This window comes from Hordeum vulgare, chromosome 7H (assembly GCF_904849725.1).
Source record: "Hordeum vulgare subsp. vulgare chromosome 7H, MorexV3_pseudomolecules_assembly, whole genome shotgun sequence".
Taxonomy (NCBI): Eukaryota; Viridiplantae; Streptophyta; class Magnoliopsida; order Poales; family Poaceae; genus Hordeum; species Hordeum vulgare.
The window spans coordinates 73886788-73908860 of NC_058524.1; the positions used below are offsets into that span (position 1 = coordinate 73886788).

General features: G+C 40.1%; 1 protein-coding gene across 1 annotated transcript; it reads right to left on the reverse strand.

The window, feature by feature from the left end:
- Window positions 1–325: 325 nt before the first annotated feature.
- LOC123408331 (chaperone protein ClpB 2-like) lies at window positions 326–2847 on the reverse strand. Its single transcript, XM_045101455.1, has 5 exons — window positions 1992–2847; window positions 1716–1867; window positions 1295–1635; window positions 956–1226; window positions 326–879 (listed from the first exon to the last, which is right to left on the reverse strand). Exons 1-5 carry the CDS (start codon window positions 2845–2847, stop codon window positions 505–507), a joined length of 1995 nt encoding a protein of 664 aa, XP_044957390.1. The 3' UTR covers window positions 326–504.
- Between the last annotated feature and the right edge of the window lie 19226 nt (window positions 2848–22073).

The following is a 22073-nucleotide window of genomic DNA, read 5'->3' on the forward strand; positions in this document are numbered from 1 at the left end:
CAATAATATCAGTGCACATAAATTACACAAACAAAAATTCTATCATCTGTCACACTGGTAGTATTTTGCGGTCCTAAAATAGTGCCCATGCAGGAACACTTCATTGTGCACATACATAAATAGCCGATACAATAGTCCTAGAAAAAAAAATCCGCTTGGCCCTGCTTATGACAACCCCCAAAAGGCAGACAGTTTACGAAAAGCAAGTAAGAATATAGTAAATGCAACTAACTAAATGTGACAGTGTACTAAGTAACCTTGATCAACCTCGATATATATTTGTGTGTGTACTACACACAGAGCATGGACTGGCAAAACTCACTCATTGCAATAGTATAGCTCAATAACCTTGATCAACATGGACATGTTTGTATATTTGTGTACTACCATCTTGTTAAAAAAGCTAAGTAAAATACCCATCATAAATCACTAACAATCTATATACATCCACTGTTTTCGTCAGATGCTGCTATGGAGTGGCCACGGCAGAACTCATTGCTGGCTTTATGGATCTATGCTCCCCTGCTTCTTCAGTACATGGAACCTCAGCCCCCTGTTAATATCTGGAGCATCGATGGAGACCGTCGAGCCTTCACAAGCTTCTCGATCGAGCAGCATGTTTGAAAGAACTGTCATCACATTCTTCTCCACCCATCTCCTGATGGGCCTTGCGCCACTTACCAGGTGGTATGATTCCGACCAAATGACATCCAGCGCGGCATCAGTTATAAATAGAGAGACACCCTTGTTAGCTACTGTGGCAATGACATCCTTCATCTGGATTTTCACTATTTCCTTCAGTTCGCCATGTGAAAGCGGCTCAAATATCACAACCTCACTCAGTCTGTCAATAAGTTCAGGCTTGAAGCGTTTCTGAACCTGCAAGAACAAGTGCATATGACAATTAGCAGGCATCTATTAAGACCTGTAAAAAGGACACTCTGATATTACAGACCTGCTCCATAAGAAGATGCCGTCCAACTTTGACTGCGTTTTCTACGGCCATTCTCGTTGCTAGGTGCTCTGCTCCTAGAGTTGAGGTCATAATGATGATAGTGTTTTTAAAATCTACCACCTCTCCTTTGCCATCGGTCAACGCACCATCATCTAGGAGTTGGATAAAAACCTTGAATAATGAGGGATCTGCCTTATCCACCTGGTTGAGAAGGACAACACTATATGGACACCTCTTGACTTTCTCGGTAAGTTGTCCATCTTCTTCATAACTTTAGAAAGTCAAATGGATTAGTGTCAAGAAGGAATAAAACATGTGCAGGAAGTGGGAGAGTCAAACCTTCGAGGTCCCCCAATGAGGCGTGCCACAGACCCACTCTCAGCATATTCCGACATATCAAAGCGGATCAATGCCTTCTCATTGTCAAATATCCTCTCGGCGAGGGCTTTTACGAGTTCTGTTTTTCCAACACCAAGCGGCCCCAAAAAGAGGAATGAACCTATCGGTCGGCTAGATTGACCAAAACCAATCCTAGAACGTAGCACAGCTTGAGCAACCAAATTGACGGCTTCATCCTGACCGACAACTCGCTCATGCAATTTTTTCGCTAGGTGGACTAGCTTCTCCTTCTCTTCTTGACCAAGTGTGGTGAGAGGGATTCTAGTGCATCGACTGACAACCTTCAAATAACATTTCAAATATGAAAGATACATACTATTGGTAACAACAGAAACTATTCACATATATGATTATGATTTACCTGTGCGACATGATCTGGGCTAACAGTTAACTCCTTCGGTGCAAATATAGAGCCAATTATACTGTTCTCCACTTTCTGCTTGTCAAAATGCACCTTTGCGGTAGAGCATGCCTCGTCCATCAAATCAATCGCCTTGTCAGGAAACTGGCGACCTGAGAACACACAAAATCAATCAATCGCCTTCAACATACATACACTGATTGACAAGTTGCAATTAAAACAACAGTAAACTGAATTATCATTTTTTAAATTTTTGTGAAGACTTGAGTAACAAACCAGTAATGTAGCGGCCGGCGAGCTGTGCTGCAGCAACAAGAGCATCGTCGTGGATTTTCAAGCCATGGTGCTCTTGGTACCGCTGTTTCAGCCCTCTTAGGATGGCAATGGTTGCCTGCACGTTTGGCTCCTCGACAACAACCTTCTGGAACCGGCGCTCAAGCGCAGCGTCCCTCTGGATATACCTGTGATACTCTTCGGAAGTAGTAGCACCCACACAACGGATGCGACCGCGGGCTAATGCTGGCTTGAGGATATTGGCAGCGTCCATGGGGCCTCCTTTATCGCCGGCGCCAACAATCATGTGCAACTCATCAATGAAGAGGATCACCTTGCCTCCCGCCTCCTCGGCGTGCTTGATGGCGTCTTTCAAGCGCTCCTCGAACATGCCGCGCCATATTGTCCCGGCAACCACCGCTCCCATGTCGAGCTCCAGGATGCGTGCTCCGGCAAGGGCGTCGGGGACGTTCCCGGTGGCGATGCGCTGCGCGAGGCCCTCGACGATGGCCGTCTTGCCGACCCCCGCAGGGCCAACGAGGGCGGCGCAGTTCTTGGTGCGGCGGCAGAGGATGCAGACGACGCGGTCGATCTCGTCGTCGCGGCCGACGACCGGATCAGCCCTGTCGGCGTCCAAGGCGCTGAGGACGCTGCAGGTGGTGATGGCCCGCTCCGCCTTGTCGTTGCTCTGGGTGCGGGTGTAGATGTACCGGCTGCCGGGAGACAGATCCGAGGGCATGATGTCGAAGGCGTGTGAGCGCTGGAGGTAGAGGTCATAGAACGCCGACGCCGCCAGGGTGACGGCGCTGCCCGTGACGGCCGAGGCCACAACGAAGGCGAGGCCTGACCACGCTGACATTGTTCCAAGGCCCGATTCTATTCGATCGATCTGCCACGAGGCTGTGGGGCGTGTGTATATATATATTTAGGCACAGGCCTATCCGTCTCCGTGTAGAAAGAGTAGAGCAGCTCACCGAGTCGCCGTCGGCTCGGCCAGGAGAAGGAAATCCGAGTACACCTTTGGTGCGTACTGCGTCGTCATGGACAGCGATGCAAAGGGGGTGATGCGATGCGATGCGGGAGAGGCTCCCCCGCATGGTCTTCTTTTCTCTACTTCGACCGCTTTTCTTTTCTGATCCCTTTTCTCTACTTCGACCGCTTTTCTTTTAATTTATTTATATTTATATCTTCCCAAAATAATATTAAATAAATAATCAGAAATTTGAAAAATGTTCAGTAATTGTAAATATAATTCTTAATTCAAAAGGTTCTCTTAAACTAAAAAAAGTGTAATTCTTTACCGATTTGAAAATCGTGATTCCAAGAAAAATCATGATTTTAAAAAATGTTCATGAATTCAAAAATTTCCCTAGAGTTAAAGATTGTTTTTTGCAAACTAAAACACTATTTTTAATTCAAAAAAACTTCATGGATCTGAAAATGTTCTCTAATCGAAAAATTCTTTAAAAATTGAAAAAAATGTTCATGAATTTAAAACAAAACGCAGTAGTTAAAATGTACTCCCTTCGTTCCTAAATAAAAGTCTTAGAAGAGATTTCACTATGGACTACATAGAGTAAAATGAGTGAATTTACACTCTAAAATATGCATATACACATCCCTATGTAATATGTAGTGGAATCTCTAAAAAAACTTATATTCAGGAAAGAAAGGGGTATATTTTAAGATTAGGTTATCTTACCAACCATATATATTAAACATTATATTACTTGCTAACACCATCAGCGCCAAGGCCCACACACACCGCGTCTAAAGGACCCAAAAATGACGGTGCATAACACCAGGGGGTGACTACCAGGAAGTTAGTCCACTAGGCTGGACTGTGGGAACAGTGGGCCGAGTAGTGGCACAGGGGCTCTCTACCCCATTGGTGGCCTGCTCCTTGAAGCTTGGCAAAGAAGGTAGGGACTCTAAGTCCAATCAGGACTTCGTGCTGAGCACCAAGGCCAAGAGTATTGCATCGTTGAAGGGTTAGAGCTCTGCATCAACGAAGGGCAAGAGCTCCACATCAACAAAGGGAAAGAGCTTCACATCGATGAAGGATGACGATGATGCCATCATGTAGTTGTTAAAGTGTATTTTGTAAGTTCAGGTGTACCGTTTTAATTCAGATGAATTTTCTATTATTTGCTTGTAATGTCTTGTTGTGGGAGCATTATGTTCTATCTAAGCACGTGTTGTCATAGCATAAGTGTTATGTATCATACATAATTAGGTAGTCATTTGTACATACATAGAATAGACATATGTCTCATGCATAATTAGATAGTCAAGTCTTTATTATTAGAGACATAATTAGATAGTCATGTCTTGTAAACATCATGTCTAAGATAGGACGCATAATTTAACATTAAATCATGCATCCCTTCATTGCTCTCGCCATAATCATAACCAACCTTGGCTTTACGTGTACTAACCTGCTCCATGACGGGGAGCACTAAGGCTAGAGGATTACATGCCCTACTCTGTCAAGCTTATAACCAACGCACCCACTCTATTTCCTTCAAATAAAAGAAAATATTTGAACGAGACCCGGTCAATAATGCATGAACACCCACGGTGTGGGTTGTAGTATTAAAACCTATATATCCGGCCAGCCAATTCACTCAACTCACCATGTTTGAGTGGCAATCACTAGCACCTCAATGTACTGAAATTCATCCAGATCGACATCATTCTGATTTGTTCTCACAGTACCATGACCATACACTAGTAGAAAACAGGGATTTAGTCGATGTTCCAGAGGGGCTTTAGTCCCGGTTCTCCAACCGGAAGAAAACAATCGGGACTAAAGGCCCAAACCTTTACTCTCGGTTGGTTTACAAACCAGGCCCAAAGGATCTCCACGTGGCTGCTGCGGGGCGCCCAGGCAGGAGGACCGTTAGTCCCGGTGGGTAACACCAATCGGGACCCAAAGACAACCACTTGTCAGCAGCTCGCAGGCACTGGGTTTTTTGTTTTTTCAAATGGGGGGTAGGGCTTTTGGAGGGTTTTATTAGGGGTTTCATATTGTGTTAATTAGCTAGCTACTGCATATAGAGAGAAGCGATCTCTCTTAATTTCTCCCTGCTTGGTCGACGATATCTACTACATATAAAAAGAACTCGACGCTAGCTAGTAAGTAAATGAAGGAATCATTAATTACACAACATCGTCATGAACATATATAGAGAGAAGTGACCTCTCTTTCTCTGTGCTTGGTCGAATAAGCTCGACGCTACTACATATAGTACACGATCATGCATATATACAATGTATAATATCTCTTGCAATCCCTAACTAATATCTATAGTCCACCAAAATCGGTAAGGAAATCTTGATGACATTCCACGTCTGATGGTATAACATGTTCAACAAAGAATCCCGCCAATTCCTCTTAAATTGCTCGTATGTGATCATTTGGTAGGAGTTCTTCCCGCTTCCGCTTGATCTAATTTAAAGGGGGTATTAATGTACCGTAATTTTATGTTTCATATTTTTTTTCTTATTTCATACATAAAAAGAGACCATAAGAAAATTTATAGTCACATAAAAAATATTTGATGTCACGTAAAATTACAAACATAAAAACATAGCGTAAAATATACATGAAATACAATTTTTCTGGCCTTGGGACCTATATTTTTAAATTTTTTACATCTAATTTTATGTAATGAATCAATATAAATCTAACTATTGGTATTCCAAATGTAATTTATTTATGAAACAGTTGTAAGATTACCTGCATGAAGAATAAAATATATATATATGAATGAAACTCAACACAGTTGATGGTAATAAAATAAAAATGTGAATATTGTTTACGTATATCAAGTTCTTTAAAACATCTGCCGTTCTAAGCGGTCGTCTCGTGAATCCACTCACAAACGAAGAATTCATATAAATTAGTCCCGGATTCCTGTCTCAAGCAGTACTTTACGAGAATAGAGTTCAATCAAAATAATAATCAAGCATGATAATGGTATTGAAACTAGAATGAATGAAAATCAAGATGCGCGAAACTAGCTAGTACTACTTACTTTGCAGAAGGTAAATTGCAGCTCCTTATTCCATTCACCCTTTAACTTTCTTGATGAACTTTTTCCAAACCCTTCATGATAAAGAAATTGATTACTTGATATCAGGAAATGAAAGAAAGTTGTCGATATGGTGTGATATATAATGATTGAACCTACCTGTGGAGCATTTCAGTAACTCCGTAGGGTCTTTACATAGCGAGTCCAAGACAATTATTACTCCCTCGTCAAGCCTAATGATTAGCTGAATAAAGTAAAACCTGCGCACACATAACATATCAATTACACTTAACCTCGAGTAAGCGAAACATAATGTGCAGAAGACAACTAGTAACACTTACCCGAAGTTGTAAGGAAATAGTTTTTCCCTTCTGTCATGTTGTCGAAGTAACGTAGTTAGCAAGTTGTTCTCTGTAGCCTTGGTGTATTACATATGTTATGTGCATTTACGGTATCTGGGTTAATGAACCCAATGTCATATATTTGTCCTCTTTTGCATTCGAGGATCTTCAATCTGCATAATACAACAAGGATAATTACACATGCAATAATGAAAAAGAGCTAGAGACTTAATTACATAAATAATACTTACACACAATAGGTTTGTAAATGTCGGTGGCAGGCATTTTTGTCGCAAGTGGTCCTAATATTGTGACGAATGTCAGCGGGACAAATATGGGTTGATCGACGATGTTTGTGACGGAGCGGCACTTCTTCTCATGTAGAGAAAGAGGCGATATGGTGTGGTTGAGAGTGATGATAGTATGGCTGCCGTGAGTCAGAACCGAGCGACGCTGCAAGAAGGGAGACTCGGTGTTTGCATGATGTTGTCACGTCGGAGCGGGGTTACTGGCAAGAGAGCATACGGCTATAATGTGCTATATCGGTCACATCGGGCGACTTTGAAAGGCAGCTTATTATTGTTTGAATACGTTGCAGCCATTTTTTGAACATTTTTTTGTCACAATGAATTAGTTTGTTGCATATATATACTCAATTATTTAGTATTGTCTTTGACATGCAATAGAAAAATTCTTATAACCATGTTGTATACACTAATATTGTGCTAAACTTTGCCTCTTTTTTTTTCTCAAAACATGTTACAAGGTTTGCTTAGTCAACGACCTGATCGTTTGCAGCGTGAGAGACATGCCACGCAGCATGGGCATCCATGAGCCAGGAGAGAGCCAGAGCTGAATCCTCATGAGCGAGAGGAAAAAAAAAGCTGAGCGATGCTGGGCTCCGTGGATGTGGATAGATGTCTGACTTTGCAAAGCTACTACAGGATCCAACGGTCAATGGTGAAATCGTCCGACGGCCGCCTAGCAGACACAAAACAAGTAGTGAAACACGGAATACCTTATTTACCGCATTCTGCCTCAAAATGTCGAGTCCCCGCACAGCCGATCCATCAAGAGGGGCAGACCCGTTTAGAAGATACTAGCAAAATGGCCCGTGCGTTGCCATGGTAAAAAAACATAATCTTCAATGATGATGAACACATTATGTTCACATATCATCGCTTGATTTAGAAATTTGGTACACAAATGCAAGAAAAAGATTTTTATTTTAAATTTATTCACAAGTTGAAGCAATCTTTACATTTTCAAAAATCTTGGTAACTCAAAGATTTATTCTGAAATTCAAGATTTTTTTTAGAAAACGTAAAATAATAATGCGATGCATCCAACAGTTAATTCTTCAAAATTCACACAGGTATATTGTCACATAGACTTAGAAGCATTAATGTTTAAGTATATACATTAGATCTTTTGTGAACAATTTTATAAATATGGGAACAATTTTAAAATCAAGAACATTTTTTACAATTTACAAACATTTACTAAAAATCATGAATATTATTTATATTTCGAACGGGTTTAAATATTTTATTTTGAATTGGCGATCAATTCAAGAAAAGACGAACATAATTTTGGATGTTGGAGGATTTTATTTTAAATTCACAAACATTTTTTGAAACGCATGAAGTTTTCTGAATAAACAAACATTTTTATAAATCAGTAATATATTTATTAAATTCATGGAAATTGTTTTGGAATTTGCGAAACAAATATAAAAATCCGGCGCTTTTTTTGAATCCTATTTTTAATTCAAAATAAAAATTCGTCAGCATTTTAATTTAAAATTCCTATTTTTTAGTATGCAAAAGTTTTTGTAATTCTAAATTATTTAAATTATAAATAAAAAAATGGAACGGAAAATTTTAAATAAAAAAAAGAAACTATCAAAACAGGAATTAGCTATTTTTAATATATTAAGACATTTTTAAAATGCATTAACATATTTTGAATTAGAAAGCATTTTGTTAAATGCCTTTAACAATTTTTAATACATGGAATTGTATTTGAGATCATGGACTTTTCTTATTGTACAAATATTTTCTAAAATTGCAAACATTTTATTGTATATGCGAGTATTTTTTACAAAACTCCGAACAGTTTTTGAAGTCACAAACATTTTAATTTTTGAAATATGTTGATTTATAATTTTCAGTTTATTAAAATTTTAAAGATTATTTGAAGTTCTAAATTATTTCAAATAAAAAAGTAAAACAAAACTGAAAATAAATAAATAAATGGAACTAAAAGCAGGTGCCTGTGCATGGGCCGGCCCATAGGGTGTGTTGGATATTCTCTCAGCGTGCAGAGCGTAACATAAGACGTTTTTACATGGGCCGGCCCAGTCGAAGATTTTTTGCTTTATGAAACGTTTTTATTACTTACCGGTGACATGATGGGTAATTTATGAAAACTTTAGGGTAATTTTTAAGACGGACGACCAGAAACCGTATTTGCTTTATTATCAGGGAGAGATTCGATCTTTCGTTTTGTGAACCTTCTGGAAGGTTCTAACCATTTTTTTTGCTTTTGGTTCCCGAACCTTTTTTATTTTATTTATTTTTTCCTTCTTTTTGTTTTTTTTGTTTTGTTTTTTTTTCATTTTATTTTTCAAGTTTACTTTTTCGACAAATTTGCAAAAATGCTGAAAGTATCCACGTTATAATCTTTTGTTCACAAATTCCTACATTTTTGGGAAATTAAAAATGTTCCCGTTTTCACATTTTTGTTCACAAAATTGAAAAACGTTCATGCTTCGAAACATATTCTAAAAATGTTCACTATTTTATAATATTGTTCACGAATTTGAAATTTATTCGTGTTATTACAATTTGTTCTGAAATTCAAAACAAAATTTTCCACATTTTTATTCAATGATTTTTTCCTGATTTTTTTATAAATGTTCAGAAATTTCAAAATGTTTGCATTTTGTAGATTTTGTAGATATTTTAGATAAATATTCCCATTTTAATATATTTTTTCCGAAACTCCGAAAAGGTTTAGAATTCGAATACTTTGTTAGCTTCATTGAAAATATATAGATTTTGAAATTTTAAAATGTTCTCATTTTCTAGAAATCGGAAAATGTTCCAACTTTTAATTTCAAATATTCCAACTTGTTTGCAAATTCAGAAAATGTTTGTGATTTCAGTAAATGTTCCCACTTCCAATTTTTGTTCTCTATTTTCAAAATTTGTTTAGAGTTAATAAATATGTTCCTATTTTTATAAATCAGCTCGTGCTTTCAAAAATAATGTTGTCATTGTTCAACACATGTTGATAAATTCAGAAGATGTTCATGAATTAATAAAATGTTCATGGATTTCAAAAAATGTTTGTGGTTTGAAAATTTGTTCAACTTATCAAAAACATTCAGAATAAAAAAGTATGGAATACAGAATTCATTGTCATTTTAGAAAAAAATAGATTTAATTGTTTCTGAAAAGTTTCAGAAAAAATCAAAAAATTGTAAGCATTCTATTAAATGTGTCGCTTAGGCGATATCTTCAAAAATCACGCTTTTATTATAAGTAGCACCCGACAGATCGAGTGCCTACAGCAACTCGTTCAGGACTCAAAATTCGCGAATTCTAATCCTAGCAGAGCCTCGTCCGTTTCAGTTATATTTTTGAAGCTGTGCTATCCTTTGTTTAGTGTTAATGGGCCGGCCGCTGTTGGACGCAAAGAGCGTCCAATAAAAACTCCCATGAAACACAGGACCGTTCCCGGCGGCCGTGGAGTGGAGCGTCCAATAAAAGCTCGAGAGCAACTAGTTAGTGAATACTCCTTTAGAAGCCTCCTAGCTATCATTCTCGAAAACCGACACTTGACGCGTTTTCAGCCGTCACCACGTGTCGCGTTCTGAATGTTCCCTTCGTATTTTATTTATTTTTTATTTTTTTCGCACATGTTTTCGGTTTTTTAGAGTGTTTTTTTTGCACAAGCATTTTATACCAAAAACCAAATTATTAGTTAGCCTGCTACCCACATTTTTCCAATTTATTACTGAATGTAACATGCTTTATTGAAAGTGGTTCGATTCATATTCTAGGAGGTTCTGTAAATATGTTTAGATAATAATAAAGTATAAACCACGAATGATATTAGTTAGACAATACACTTTTAGAGATCTCAATAATAATATTTAATCATATTAAAGTATATACCGTCACATGTATATACACATAAAATATACACAAATGCACCATATAATTTATGCCATTTTCAGCTTTTATTTAAGCACAAATTTTGTTAAAACATAAAATTAAAATTTCACACATATAGTTCATTTTTTAGTAACAAATTTAAATATGATAAAAATGACATAATTAATACACAACATTGTTATGTGATTACCTTTGTCACTAAATAATTGATATTAAAATCATTAATGGACTACCTTAGTATGATATAATCATTTTTGATAAACATTTGGTATAATTTTATTTTATTTTAATTAGCACACCATTATTTACTTCCAATCGGTAGTAAAATGGTAAGTTCGCAGATAGTAGTAGCATTTCCTAATAATTACTACACATTGTTCGATAATTGTTGAAAGTAAGCTCGAGAATAGAAGTCCGTACAAACTAGCCGATAAGAATAGCCATACCAACCATGAAGAATGAGAACCATAAGTCGGATATGTCGGACTCGAATAATAAGAATAGCCATCACAACCATGAAGAACGCAAACCATAACTCCGATGTGTCGGACTCGACCAAAGCGACGGTGGCAACGTTTAGTCGGCCGCGGTCGGGGCATTACCTCTGGACTGGATCTGAGCGACGGTGGCATACGTTGAGTCGGCCGTGATCGGGGCATTGTCGTTGGACTCGTCGATCGGGGTGTTCTTGGCGAGACAATGTTGGTGTAGCTTGTGTGTGATGATGACCAGAACATCGACGGCCGCGAGGAAGAGCACTAGGTGCATCAAGTGCTTGTCGGTGGTGGCGGTGACCTGGATCTCCTCTAGGATGGGCGTCGGGGGCTTGATGACTAAGATTTATGTGAGCAGAGCCATATGCTAACATGGTTTTAGGTCACTCTGAGTGCTCCAACTTATATAAGTGCTAAGCCAGAGTTGTCTCTTTTCATAACCCTACGAGGAAACGGTACCAAGAGTAGTTGCCACTAGTAGAAAAGAGGGCTTTGGTCCAGGTCCTGAAATCCTATTAGTCTCCGTTCACATACGAACCGGGATCTATGGTGACATTGGTCCCGGTTTGTGATGCCAGGGTGCCGGCCGGGCATCATGGGACATTGGTCCCGGTTTATCTCACCCCTTTTGTCTCGGTTCCAGTCAAGAACCGGGACTAATAGGCCGACAACTGTTCGTATCCCCTTTAGTCCTGGTTGGTGGATCAAACCGGGACTAATGTGTGGTGGCGGGCGTTCGTGCAACCATTCGTATGGACCTTTAGTCCCGGTTGGTGGATTAACCCGGGGTGGCGGCCCTTCGAATCACCCCTTTAGTGTCGGTTTGTCGTCCAACCCAGGACTAAAGGTCCAAATGGTTCGCCCTCCCGCTTCGTTTCCAGTGATGAAAACTGCAACCGAAGCAGAGTCTCTCGTCATTCTCTGTTCTTCTCCTCTCCTCTGTTCTTCTTCTTCCCCTCTCTTCTTCCATGCTTCTTCCACCATGACATATCTAGTGGAGAGGTGCGCGCACATGGCACGACCTGGCTCACGTGCGGGTACACGAACGAGAGCAGGGTGGTGCCAAATTTTTTGTCACGGTTCCGGGAGTGGCTTGACGCCGCGCCGGAGCATGAGGCGTTTTTGGGGCTTGATCTGGAGTTCACGCCCAACCATCAAGGTGTTGCCTGTCATCCAGCTGTGTTTCAAACAACATGTCTTGATCTTCCAATGGGCGAGGTAAGTTTGGTGTCTTTATTTGATCCAAGGTTATGAAAATTGCATGTATTGATCTTCTCTAGGGTCCATTTGATAGCAATATGGAGTTTCTTTATATGTACCATTTGATAGCAATATGAAAATTGCATAGGATAGCAATATGTGTTACAACATTGGATATATTGATCTCCCTAGGTTCCATTGGATAGCATATATTGATCTCCCTAGGTTTCATTGGATATATTACAACATAGGCTTTCTCTGATCGAAGGCTATGAAAATTGCATCAGATAGCAATATGTTACAATATTGGAATCCTATAAAGATCAATTCATAGGATATTAAAATTGCATAGAATAGCAATATGTTCCATTTGAATCATTATGATAAATTTCTCTTTAATTGTATTGAAACATTTTTCCTTGTTGCAGCAATATGTAACATTTGTTTCATTTTAATTTGTTGATGTTGCAGTAGTGACAAGCAATGTCCAGAACTCATGGACTTCCTTTGCAGCGGCATACGTTTCACTAGCGTTGACATAACGAACGACATGACAAATATGAGGCGCAGATTTGGTATTGAGATACCAGTTGCGTGCCACATTGATCTCCAAGGCCTATTCCAGCTTGATTATCCGAGGACTTCGATGGCCGATATGGCTGTCACGTTGATCGACGAGGAGTACCATGATATGAAGAAGGCTTTCCCGAAGGCTCAGCACAAGAAGTGGGGGAAGACCCCACCTGACCCTATCAACCTTGAGTATGCAACAAAAGATGCATACGTTGCATACGAGTTGTACCGCAAGATATGGCCAGCGTCACCTCGAAGAACGAGCTTTGGGACATTCTGATGCAGATTCAGATTCAGACGAGTAGTGTTCAGAACGGTGAACACCTGTATATATATATGCTAGCTATTATTACGTATTGCTTGCATGTATTATTATGTACCGCTTGGACCAATTTATATATATCTAGTTTCTGTTTGTGCCATTATATAGAGTTTCCAAATTTGAATGGTTATTTAGCCCTTTCTTTATTCATCACCACTTTAGGTATTGTTGTGAACTAATTCTTTATTCATATTGGTGTAATGATAACTGTATTCAAACTTCTCCATGGTTCATACCCCCTGATACAACCCATAGATACATCGATATAAGCAAACAACACAAAGAAAATAGAATCTGTCCAAAACAGAATAGTTGGAAGTAATTTGTATAATTCGAATACTTATGTAACTCCAAAAATTATGAAAAATTAAGACAATCTTGATAAATTGTATATGAATCTTGTGTAAAAAATTGAGATCAAAAGAACGTTCCAGTGAATTAAAAAAATTCCTAGACTGAGGTCGAAAGTTTCTATTTTTTCAGCAAAATTAAACTGTAAACACCGTAGACCATCCCAAAGGTCTTACTTGGCGCAAACACAAAATGCTATGTGGGTGAAATGATGATACCATGCCAACTTTCTATTGGGGAACGTTGCATGGGAAACAAAAAATTTCCTATGCACACGAAGACCTATCATGGTGATGTTCATCTATGAGAGGAGATTAGATCCACATACCCTTGTACATAGCTCAGCGGGAAGCGTTAAGAAACGCGGTTGATGTAGTGGTACGTCTTCACGATCCGTCCCTCGATCCGTCCCACGATCCATCGCACGAACCGTCTCGCGATCCGTCCCACGATTCATCCCGATCTAGCGCCGAACAAACGATGATACGTCCATTTTGCATCATGTTTTCATGTTGTTATTTATCTCTTCTTGGGCTATTATTTCACTTCACGGTACAATTCTTATGCCTTTTCTCTCTTACTTTACAAGGTTTACATGAAGAGGGAGAATGCCGGCAGCTGGAATTCTGGCCTGAAAGTGGAGCAAGTTTGAGATACCTATTCCGCGCAACTTCAAACGCGTAAAAAACAACGAGGATTTTTTTCCGGATTTATAAAAAATACCGGGCCAAAGAAGTGCCAGAGGGGCGCCACGGGTTGGCCACAAGCCTGCACGGTGCGGCCACCCCCCAGGCCGCGTTATGAGGGCTTGTGGGCAGCCTGCTGGCCCACTTGCCCCCCTCTTCTGCTATATGAAGGGTTCCATCTGGAAAAAAAATCAAGAGGAGCTTTTTCATGGATTCGCCGCCGCCACGAGGCAGAACTTGAGCAAAACCAATCTAGAGCTCCGGCAGGACGATCCTGCCGCGGAAACTTCCCTCCCGGAGGGGGAAATCATCGCCATCGTCATCACCAACACTCCTCTCATCGGAGGGGACTCGTCACCATCAACATCTTCATCAGCACCATCTCATCTTCAAACCCTAGTCATCACTTGTAACCAATCACCGTCTCGCGACTCCGATTGGTACTTGTAAGGTTGCTAGTAGTGTTGATTACTCTTTGTAGTTGATGCTAGTTGGATTACTTGGTGGAAGAGTTTATGTTCAGATCCTTGATGGTACTCATTACCTCTCTGGTCATGAATATGATTATGCTTTGTGAGTAGTTACTTTTGTTCCCGAGGACATGGGATAAGTCATGCTAATAGTAGTCATGTGAATTTGGTATTCGTTCGGTAATTTGATATGTTGTATGTTGTTTTTCCTCTAGTGGTGTTATGTGAACGTCGACTACATAACACTTCACCATTATTTGGGCCTAGAGGAAGGCATTGGGAAGTAGTAAGTAGATGATGGGTTGCTAGAGTGACAGAAGCTTAAACCCTAGTTTATGTGTTGCTTCGTAAGGGGCTGATTTGGATCCACTAGTTTAATGCTATGGTTAGACTTTGTCTTAATTCTTCTTTCGTAGTTGCGGATGCTTGCGAGAGGGGTTAATCATAAGTGGGATGCTTGTCCAAGTAAGGGCAGTACCCAAGCGCTGGTCCACCCACATATCAAACTATCAAAGTAACGAACGCGAATCATATGAATATGATGAAACTAGCATGACAGAAATTCCCGTGTTTCCTCGGGAGTGTTTTTCCTCCTATAAGACTTTTCAGGCTTGTCCCTTGCTACAAAAGGGATTGGGCCACTTTGCTGCACCGTTGCTACTTTTGTTACTTGTTGCTTGCTACGAATCATCTCACCACACAATCACTTGTTACCGACAATTTCAGTGCGTGCAGATTTTACCTTGCTGAAAACCACTTGTCAGATCCTTCTGCTCCTCGTTGGGTTCGACACTCTTACTTATCGAAAGGACTACGATTGATCCCCTATACTTGTGGGTCATCAAGAATCTTTTCTGGCGCCGTTGCCGGGGAGTGAAGCGCCTTTGGTAAGTGGAACTTGGTAAGGAAACATTCATATAGTATGCTGAAATTTATTGTCACATGTCACTATGGATACTAATCCTTTGAGGGGCTTGTTCGGGGTATATTCACCTCGAACGAAAGCACAAAGAGTTGCTCCTCAACCTGCTGCACCTACTGAAAATATTTGCTTTGAATTTCCTTCGGGTATGCTTGAGAAACTGCTGGCTAATCCTTTTACAGGAGATGGAACATCACATCCAGACTTGCATCTAATCTATGTAGATGAAGTTTGTGGTTTATTTAAGCTTGCAGGTGTGCCCGAGCATGAGGTCAAGAAGAAGGTCTTTCCTTTATCTTTTAAGGATAAGGCGTTGACATGGTATAGGCTATGTGATGACACTGGATCATGGGACTACAATCGATTGAAATTGGAATTTCATCAAAAGTTTTATCCTATGCATTTAGTACATCGTGATCGAAACTATATTTAAATTTTTTGGCCTCGTGACAGAGAAAGCATCGCTCAAGCTTGGGGGAGGCTTTAATCAATGCTATATTCATGCCCCAATCATGAGCTCTCGAGAGAAATTATCATTCAGAACTTCTATGCTCGGCTTTCTCATGATGATCGCATCATGCTTGATACTTCTTGTCCCGGTTCTTTTATGAAGAGAGATATTGACTTCGAATGGAATTTATTGGAGAGAATTAAACGCAACTCTAAAGACTGAGATCTTGAAGAAGGTAAGGAGTCAGGTATGAATTTCACGTTTGATTGCGTTAAATCCTTTGTCGAGACAAATACTTTTTGTGACTTTAGCGATAAGTATGGACTTGACTCTGAGATAGTAGCTTCATTGTGTGAATCATTTGCTGCTCATATTGATCTCCCCAAAGAGAAGTGGTTTAAATATCATCCTCCTTTAGAAGTCAATATAGTTAAACCCACTCCAGTTGAAGAGAAAGTCATTGCCTATAATGATCCTGTGGTTCCCAGTGCTTACATTGAGAAACCACCTTTCCCTGTTAGGATAAAGGATCATTCTAAAGCTTCAACTGTAATACGTAGAGGCTATATTAGAACACCTACACCCCCTGAGAAAATTAGAGTTGAACCTAGCATTGCTATTATCAAAGATCTTCTGTCCGACGATGTTGAGGGACATAATATTCACTTCTGTGAAGATGCTGCTAGAATTGCTAAACCTCACGCTAGAGACAAACATAGGCCTGTTGTTGGCATGCCTGTGGTTTCTGTTAAGATAGGAGATCATTGTTATCATGGTTTATGTGACGTGGGTGCTAGTGTTAGTGCAATACCTCAATCCTTATACGATGAAATCAAAGATGAGATTGCACCTGTTGAGATAGAGCCTATTGATGTCACTATTCAGCTTGCCAATAGAGATACTATCTGCCCTCTGGGAATTGTTAGAGATGTTGAAGTCTTATGTGGTTAAACAAAATATCCTGCTGATTTCCTCGTTCTTGCTACTGCACAAGATAGCTTTTGTCCCATCATATTTGGCAGATCCTTCCTCAATACTGTCAATGCTCATATTGATTGTGAGAAGCAAACTGTCACTATTGGCTTTGAAGGTGTGTCACACGAGTTCAATTTCTCCAAGTTTGGTAGACAACCTCATGAAAAGGAGTTGCCTAGTAAGAATGAAACTATTGCCTTAGCTTCTATTGTCGTGCCTCCTACTGATCCCTTAGAGCAGTACTTGCTTGAGCATGAAAATGATATGCATATGGATGAAAGGTATGAGATAGATAGAGTTGTCTTAGAACAATATCCTATCCTTAAGAATAACTTGCCTGTTGAACTGCTTGGGGATCCACCCCCACCAAAGGGTGATCCTATGTTCAAGCTTAAACAGTTGCCTAATACTCTTAAGTACGCCTATCTTGATGAAAGAGATATATCCTGTTATAATTAGTGCTAGCCTCTCAGAGCATGAAGAAAAGAAGTTACTAAAAGCTCCGAGGAAGCACCGTGCTGCTATAGGATATACTCTTGATTATCTTAAGGGCATTAGTCCCACTTTATGCCAGCACAAGATTAAAACTGATCCTGATTTCAAACCAGTTGCTGATCATCAAAGGAGATTGAATCCTAAGATGAAAGAAGTAGTAAGAAAAGAAATACTAAAGCTCCTGGAAGCGGGTATCATTTATCCTATTGCTCATAGTGATTGGGTGAGGCCGGTGCATTGCGTCCCTAAGAAGGGAGGCATTACCGTTGTCCCTAATGATAAGGATGAATTGATCCCACAGAGGATTATTACTGGCTATAGGATGGTGATCGATTTTAGTAAATTGAATAAAGCCACTAGGAAAGATCATTACCCTCTGCCTTTTATCGACCAAATGCTAGAAAGGCTGTCTAAACACACACACTTCTGCTTTCTAGACGGTTATTCTGGTTTCTCCCAAATACCAGTTGCACAATCTGATCAGGAGAAAACCACTTTCACCTGCCCTTTCGGTACCTTTGCTTATAGATGTATGCCTTTTGGCTTGTGTAATGCACCTGCCACCTTTCAAAGATGTATGATGGCTATATTCTCTGACTTTTGTGAAAAGATTGTCGAGGTTTTCATGGATGACTTTTCCGTTTACGGGTCTTCTTTGATGATTGGCTCAGCAACCTTGATCGAGTCTTACAGAGATGTAAAGACACCAATCTTGTCTTGAATTGGGAGAAGTGCCACTTTATGGTTAATGAAGGCATCGTCTTAGGACATAAAATTTCTGAAAGAGGTATTGAAGTTGATAAGGCTAAGGTTGATGCAATCAAGAAAATGCCATACCCCACAGATATCAAAGGTATAAGAAGTTTCCTTGGTCATGCTGGTTTCTATAGAAGGTTCATTAAAGACTTCTCTAAGACTAGGCCTCTTACCAATCTCTTGCAAAAGGATATTCCTTTTGTTTTTGACGATGATTGTGAGGAAGCCTTCGAAATACTTAAGAGGGCTTTGATAACTGCACCTATTGTTCAACCACCTGATTGGAACTTACCTTTTGAAATCATGTGTGATGCTAGCGATTATGATGTTGGTGCTGTCCTAGGGCAAAGAGTTGATAAGAAGTTGAATGTTATTCACTACGCTAGTAAAACTCTAGACAGTGCCGAGAGAAACTATGCTACTATTGAGAAGGAATTTTTAGCAGTCGTGTTTGCATGTGAAAAGTTCAGGTCTTACATAGTTGATTCCAAAGTCACGATTCACACTGATCATGCTGCTATTAAGTACCTCATGGAGAAGAAGGACGCTAAACCTAGACTTATCAGATGGGTTCTCTTGCTACAAGAATTTGATTTGCACGTTGTCGACAGAAAGGGTGCTGATAACCCAGTAGCAGATAATTTGTCTAGGTTGGAGAACGTTCTTGATGACCCACAACCTATTGATGACAGCTTTCCCGATGAGCAATTAAATGTCATCAATGATTCATGTAGTGCATCGTGGTATGCTGATTATGCAAACTATATCGTTGCCAAATATATACCACCTAGTTTCACATACCAACAAAAGAAGAAATTCTTCTTTGACTTGAGACATTACTTTTGGGATGATCCTCATCTTTATAAGGAAGGAGTAGATGGTGTTATTAGACGTTGTGTACCTAAACATGAACAGGGATAGATCCTACAGAAGTGTCACTCCGAGGCCTACGGAGGACACCATGCGGGACATAGAACTGCACACAAGGTATTGCAATCAGGTTTCTATTGGCCCACTCTCTTCAAGGATGCCCGTAAGTTTGTCTTGTCTTATGACGAATGTCAAAGAATAGGTAATATTAGCAAACGTTAGGAAATGCCTATGAACTATTCACTTGTCATTGAACCATTTGATGTCTGGGGCTTTGATTATATGGGACCTTTTCCAAAATCCAACGGGTATACTCATATCCTAGTTGCTGTTGATTACGTCACTAAGTGGGTAGAAGATATCCCCACTAGTAGTGTTGATCACAACAGCTCTATCAGGATGCTGAAAGAAGTTATCTTCCCTAGATTTGGAGTCCCTAGATATCTAATGACCGACGGTGGTTCACACTTCATTCATGGTGCTTTCCGTAAAATGCTTGCTAAGTACGATGTCAACCATAGAATTGCGTCTCCCTATCACCCTCAGTCCAGTGGTCAAGTAGAGCTAAGTAATAGAGAGATTAAACTGATTCTGCAAAAGACTGTCAACAGGTCTAGAAAGAATTGGTCTAAGAAGCTCGATGATGCACTGTGGACTTATAGAACTGCCTATAAGAATCCCATGGGCATGTCTCCGTACAAAATGGTGTACGGTAAAGCATGTCATTTACCTCTTGATCTAGAGCATAAAGCTTATTGGGCAATCAAAGAGCTCAACTTTGATTTCAAACTTGCCGGTGAGAAGAGGTTATTTGATATTAGCTCGCTTGATGAGTGGAGAACTCAGGCATATGAGAATGCCAAGCTGTTCAAAGAGAAGGTTAAGAGGTGGCATGATAAGAGGATACAAAAGCGTGAGTTCAATGTAGGTGATTATGTCTTGCTATATAACTCTCGTTTAAGATTCTTTGCAGGCAAGCTTCTCTCTAAATGGGAAGGTACCTATGTTGTTGAGGAAGTATATCGTTTCGGTGCTATCAAGATCAACAACACGGAAGGTAATTGTCCGAGAGCGGTAAATGGGCAGAGAATCAAGCATTATATCTCAGGTACTCCCATAAATGTTGAAAGCAATATTATCAATACCATAACTCCGGAAGAATACCTAAGGGATATTTATCAGCCTGTTTCAGACTCCGAAAACGAAGAGGTATGTGATTCGGTAAGAAAACAGAGTCCAAAACTTTCTGAGTAGGAAATTTTCTCCGTTTTGGATTATTTAAAAAAATAAAAAAAATTGGAAGTAGTCCGGAAAGTGCGCGAGGAGGCGACAAGCCTGCATGGCACGGGCCCACCCCCTGGCCGTGTCGTGAGGGCTTGTGGCCACCTCGTACGCCTCTCGGACTCCGTTTTCGTGTAGGGTACTCCTTCTGGTCTAAAAAATCATTATATATATTCCCGTTTGGTCTGACCCCTGCATCACACAGATTTCCTCTGTTTTTCGTTTCGAGCCTGTTTCTGTTGCAGATCTAGATCGCTATGACTTCCCCAAAAGCTCCGAAGGACAAGATCTTCGAGAAGGTCATCAATCCCTACCTCACGGGAGTGCTGCAACACCCTCAATCTATTGAGATGCGTGAGGGGATGTTGCACATCCTTGATGTTGAGGGGCCTAAGAAGACTGGAAATGTGGAGACGAGGCTCGAAGCAATGGAGCAACAAGTCTTCAAGTGCCAAGGGATGGTGGAGCATGGACTTAACGCCAACCACATGATGATCACGGAGTTCACCAACAAGCACATGGTTGATGCCAATGACATTGGGAAGCATCTCTCTAGGCTCTATGACAGGATTGATCAACTCCAGGCCTAGATCTATGACCTGTAGAACCAAAACTGTGAGTATGAGTATAGATTTAAATCAATACGGTTGGCTGCAGATTTGAGGATTCCGGAGACTCGTTCATCTTTCCATGATGGAGCACCTATGCCTTGGAAGACGGAGGATCAAACTCATGTTGCAACAACTCCACCATCACCACCAAAGGAAGACAACTGAGCATTGGTATGGGCAATCCCCTTGGCTTGTGCCAAGCTTGGGGGAGTTGCCCCGGTATCGTATCACCATCACATCTTTTGCCTTTACCTTTGTTTTAGTTTTCCTTTTCAGTTTTCTCTTTTCTCTAGTAGATTAAAAGTCTTAGTGTTTTAGTCTTGAGTTTTGCTTTGTGTCACCCCCGATGTATTCGAGCTCGTGAGCTATATAATAAAGAGTGTCTTAGTTGAAGGGCTTTTCCTCTTGCCATGATCAAAGGAGTGAGAATAGAACAAAAGCATGAAAGATCATGTAATGATCCTATGGGAAGTGATGGCTTCACATATAAAAAGAATGAGGATTGAAACTTGTTGAGGGTAGGAAAACGTAGACCTTGGTCATTGTTGCAATTAATAGGAAGTGATAAAGAAGGAGAGGTTCACATATAAATATATCATCTCTGACACCATCTATGATTGTGAACACTCACCAAACTATTGCATGCCTAGAAGTAGATGTTGGACAAGGAAGACAGCATAATGAATTGTGTTTGCTTGGCTCCGAACAATGTTATATGATTAGAGATCCCTTAGCACGTGACGATGGCTTCCACCTCACATTAGCCAAACCTCCCGCACTAAGTAGAGATACTACTTGTGCATCCATAAACCATGAACCCAATTTTGCCATGTGAGTCCACCATACCTACCTATGGATTGAATAAGATCCCTCAAGTAAGTTGTCATCGGTGCAAGCCATAAAAATTGCTCTCTAATATGTATGATCTATTAGTGTGTGGAAAATAAGCTTTATACGAACCTGTGATGAGGAAGACATAAAAGCGACAGACTGCATAATAAAGTTCTTTATCACAGGAGGCAATATAAAGTGACGTTCCACCGCACTAAGAGGACACACATCCAAA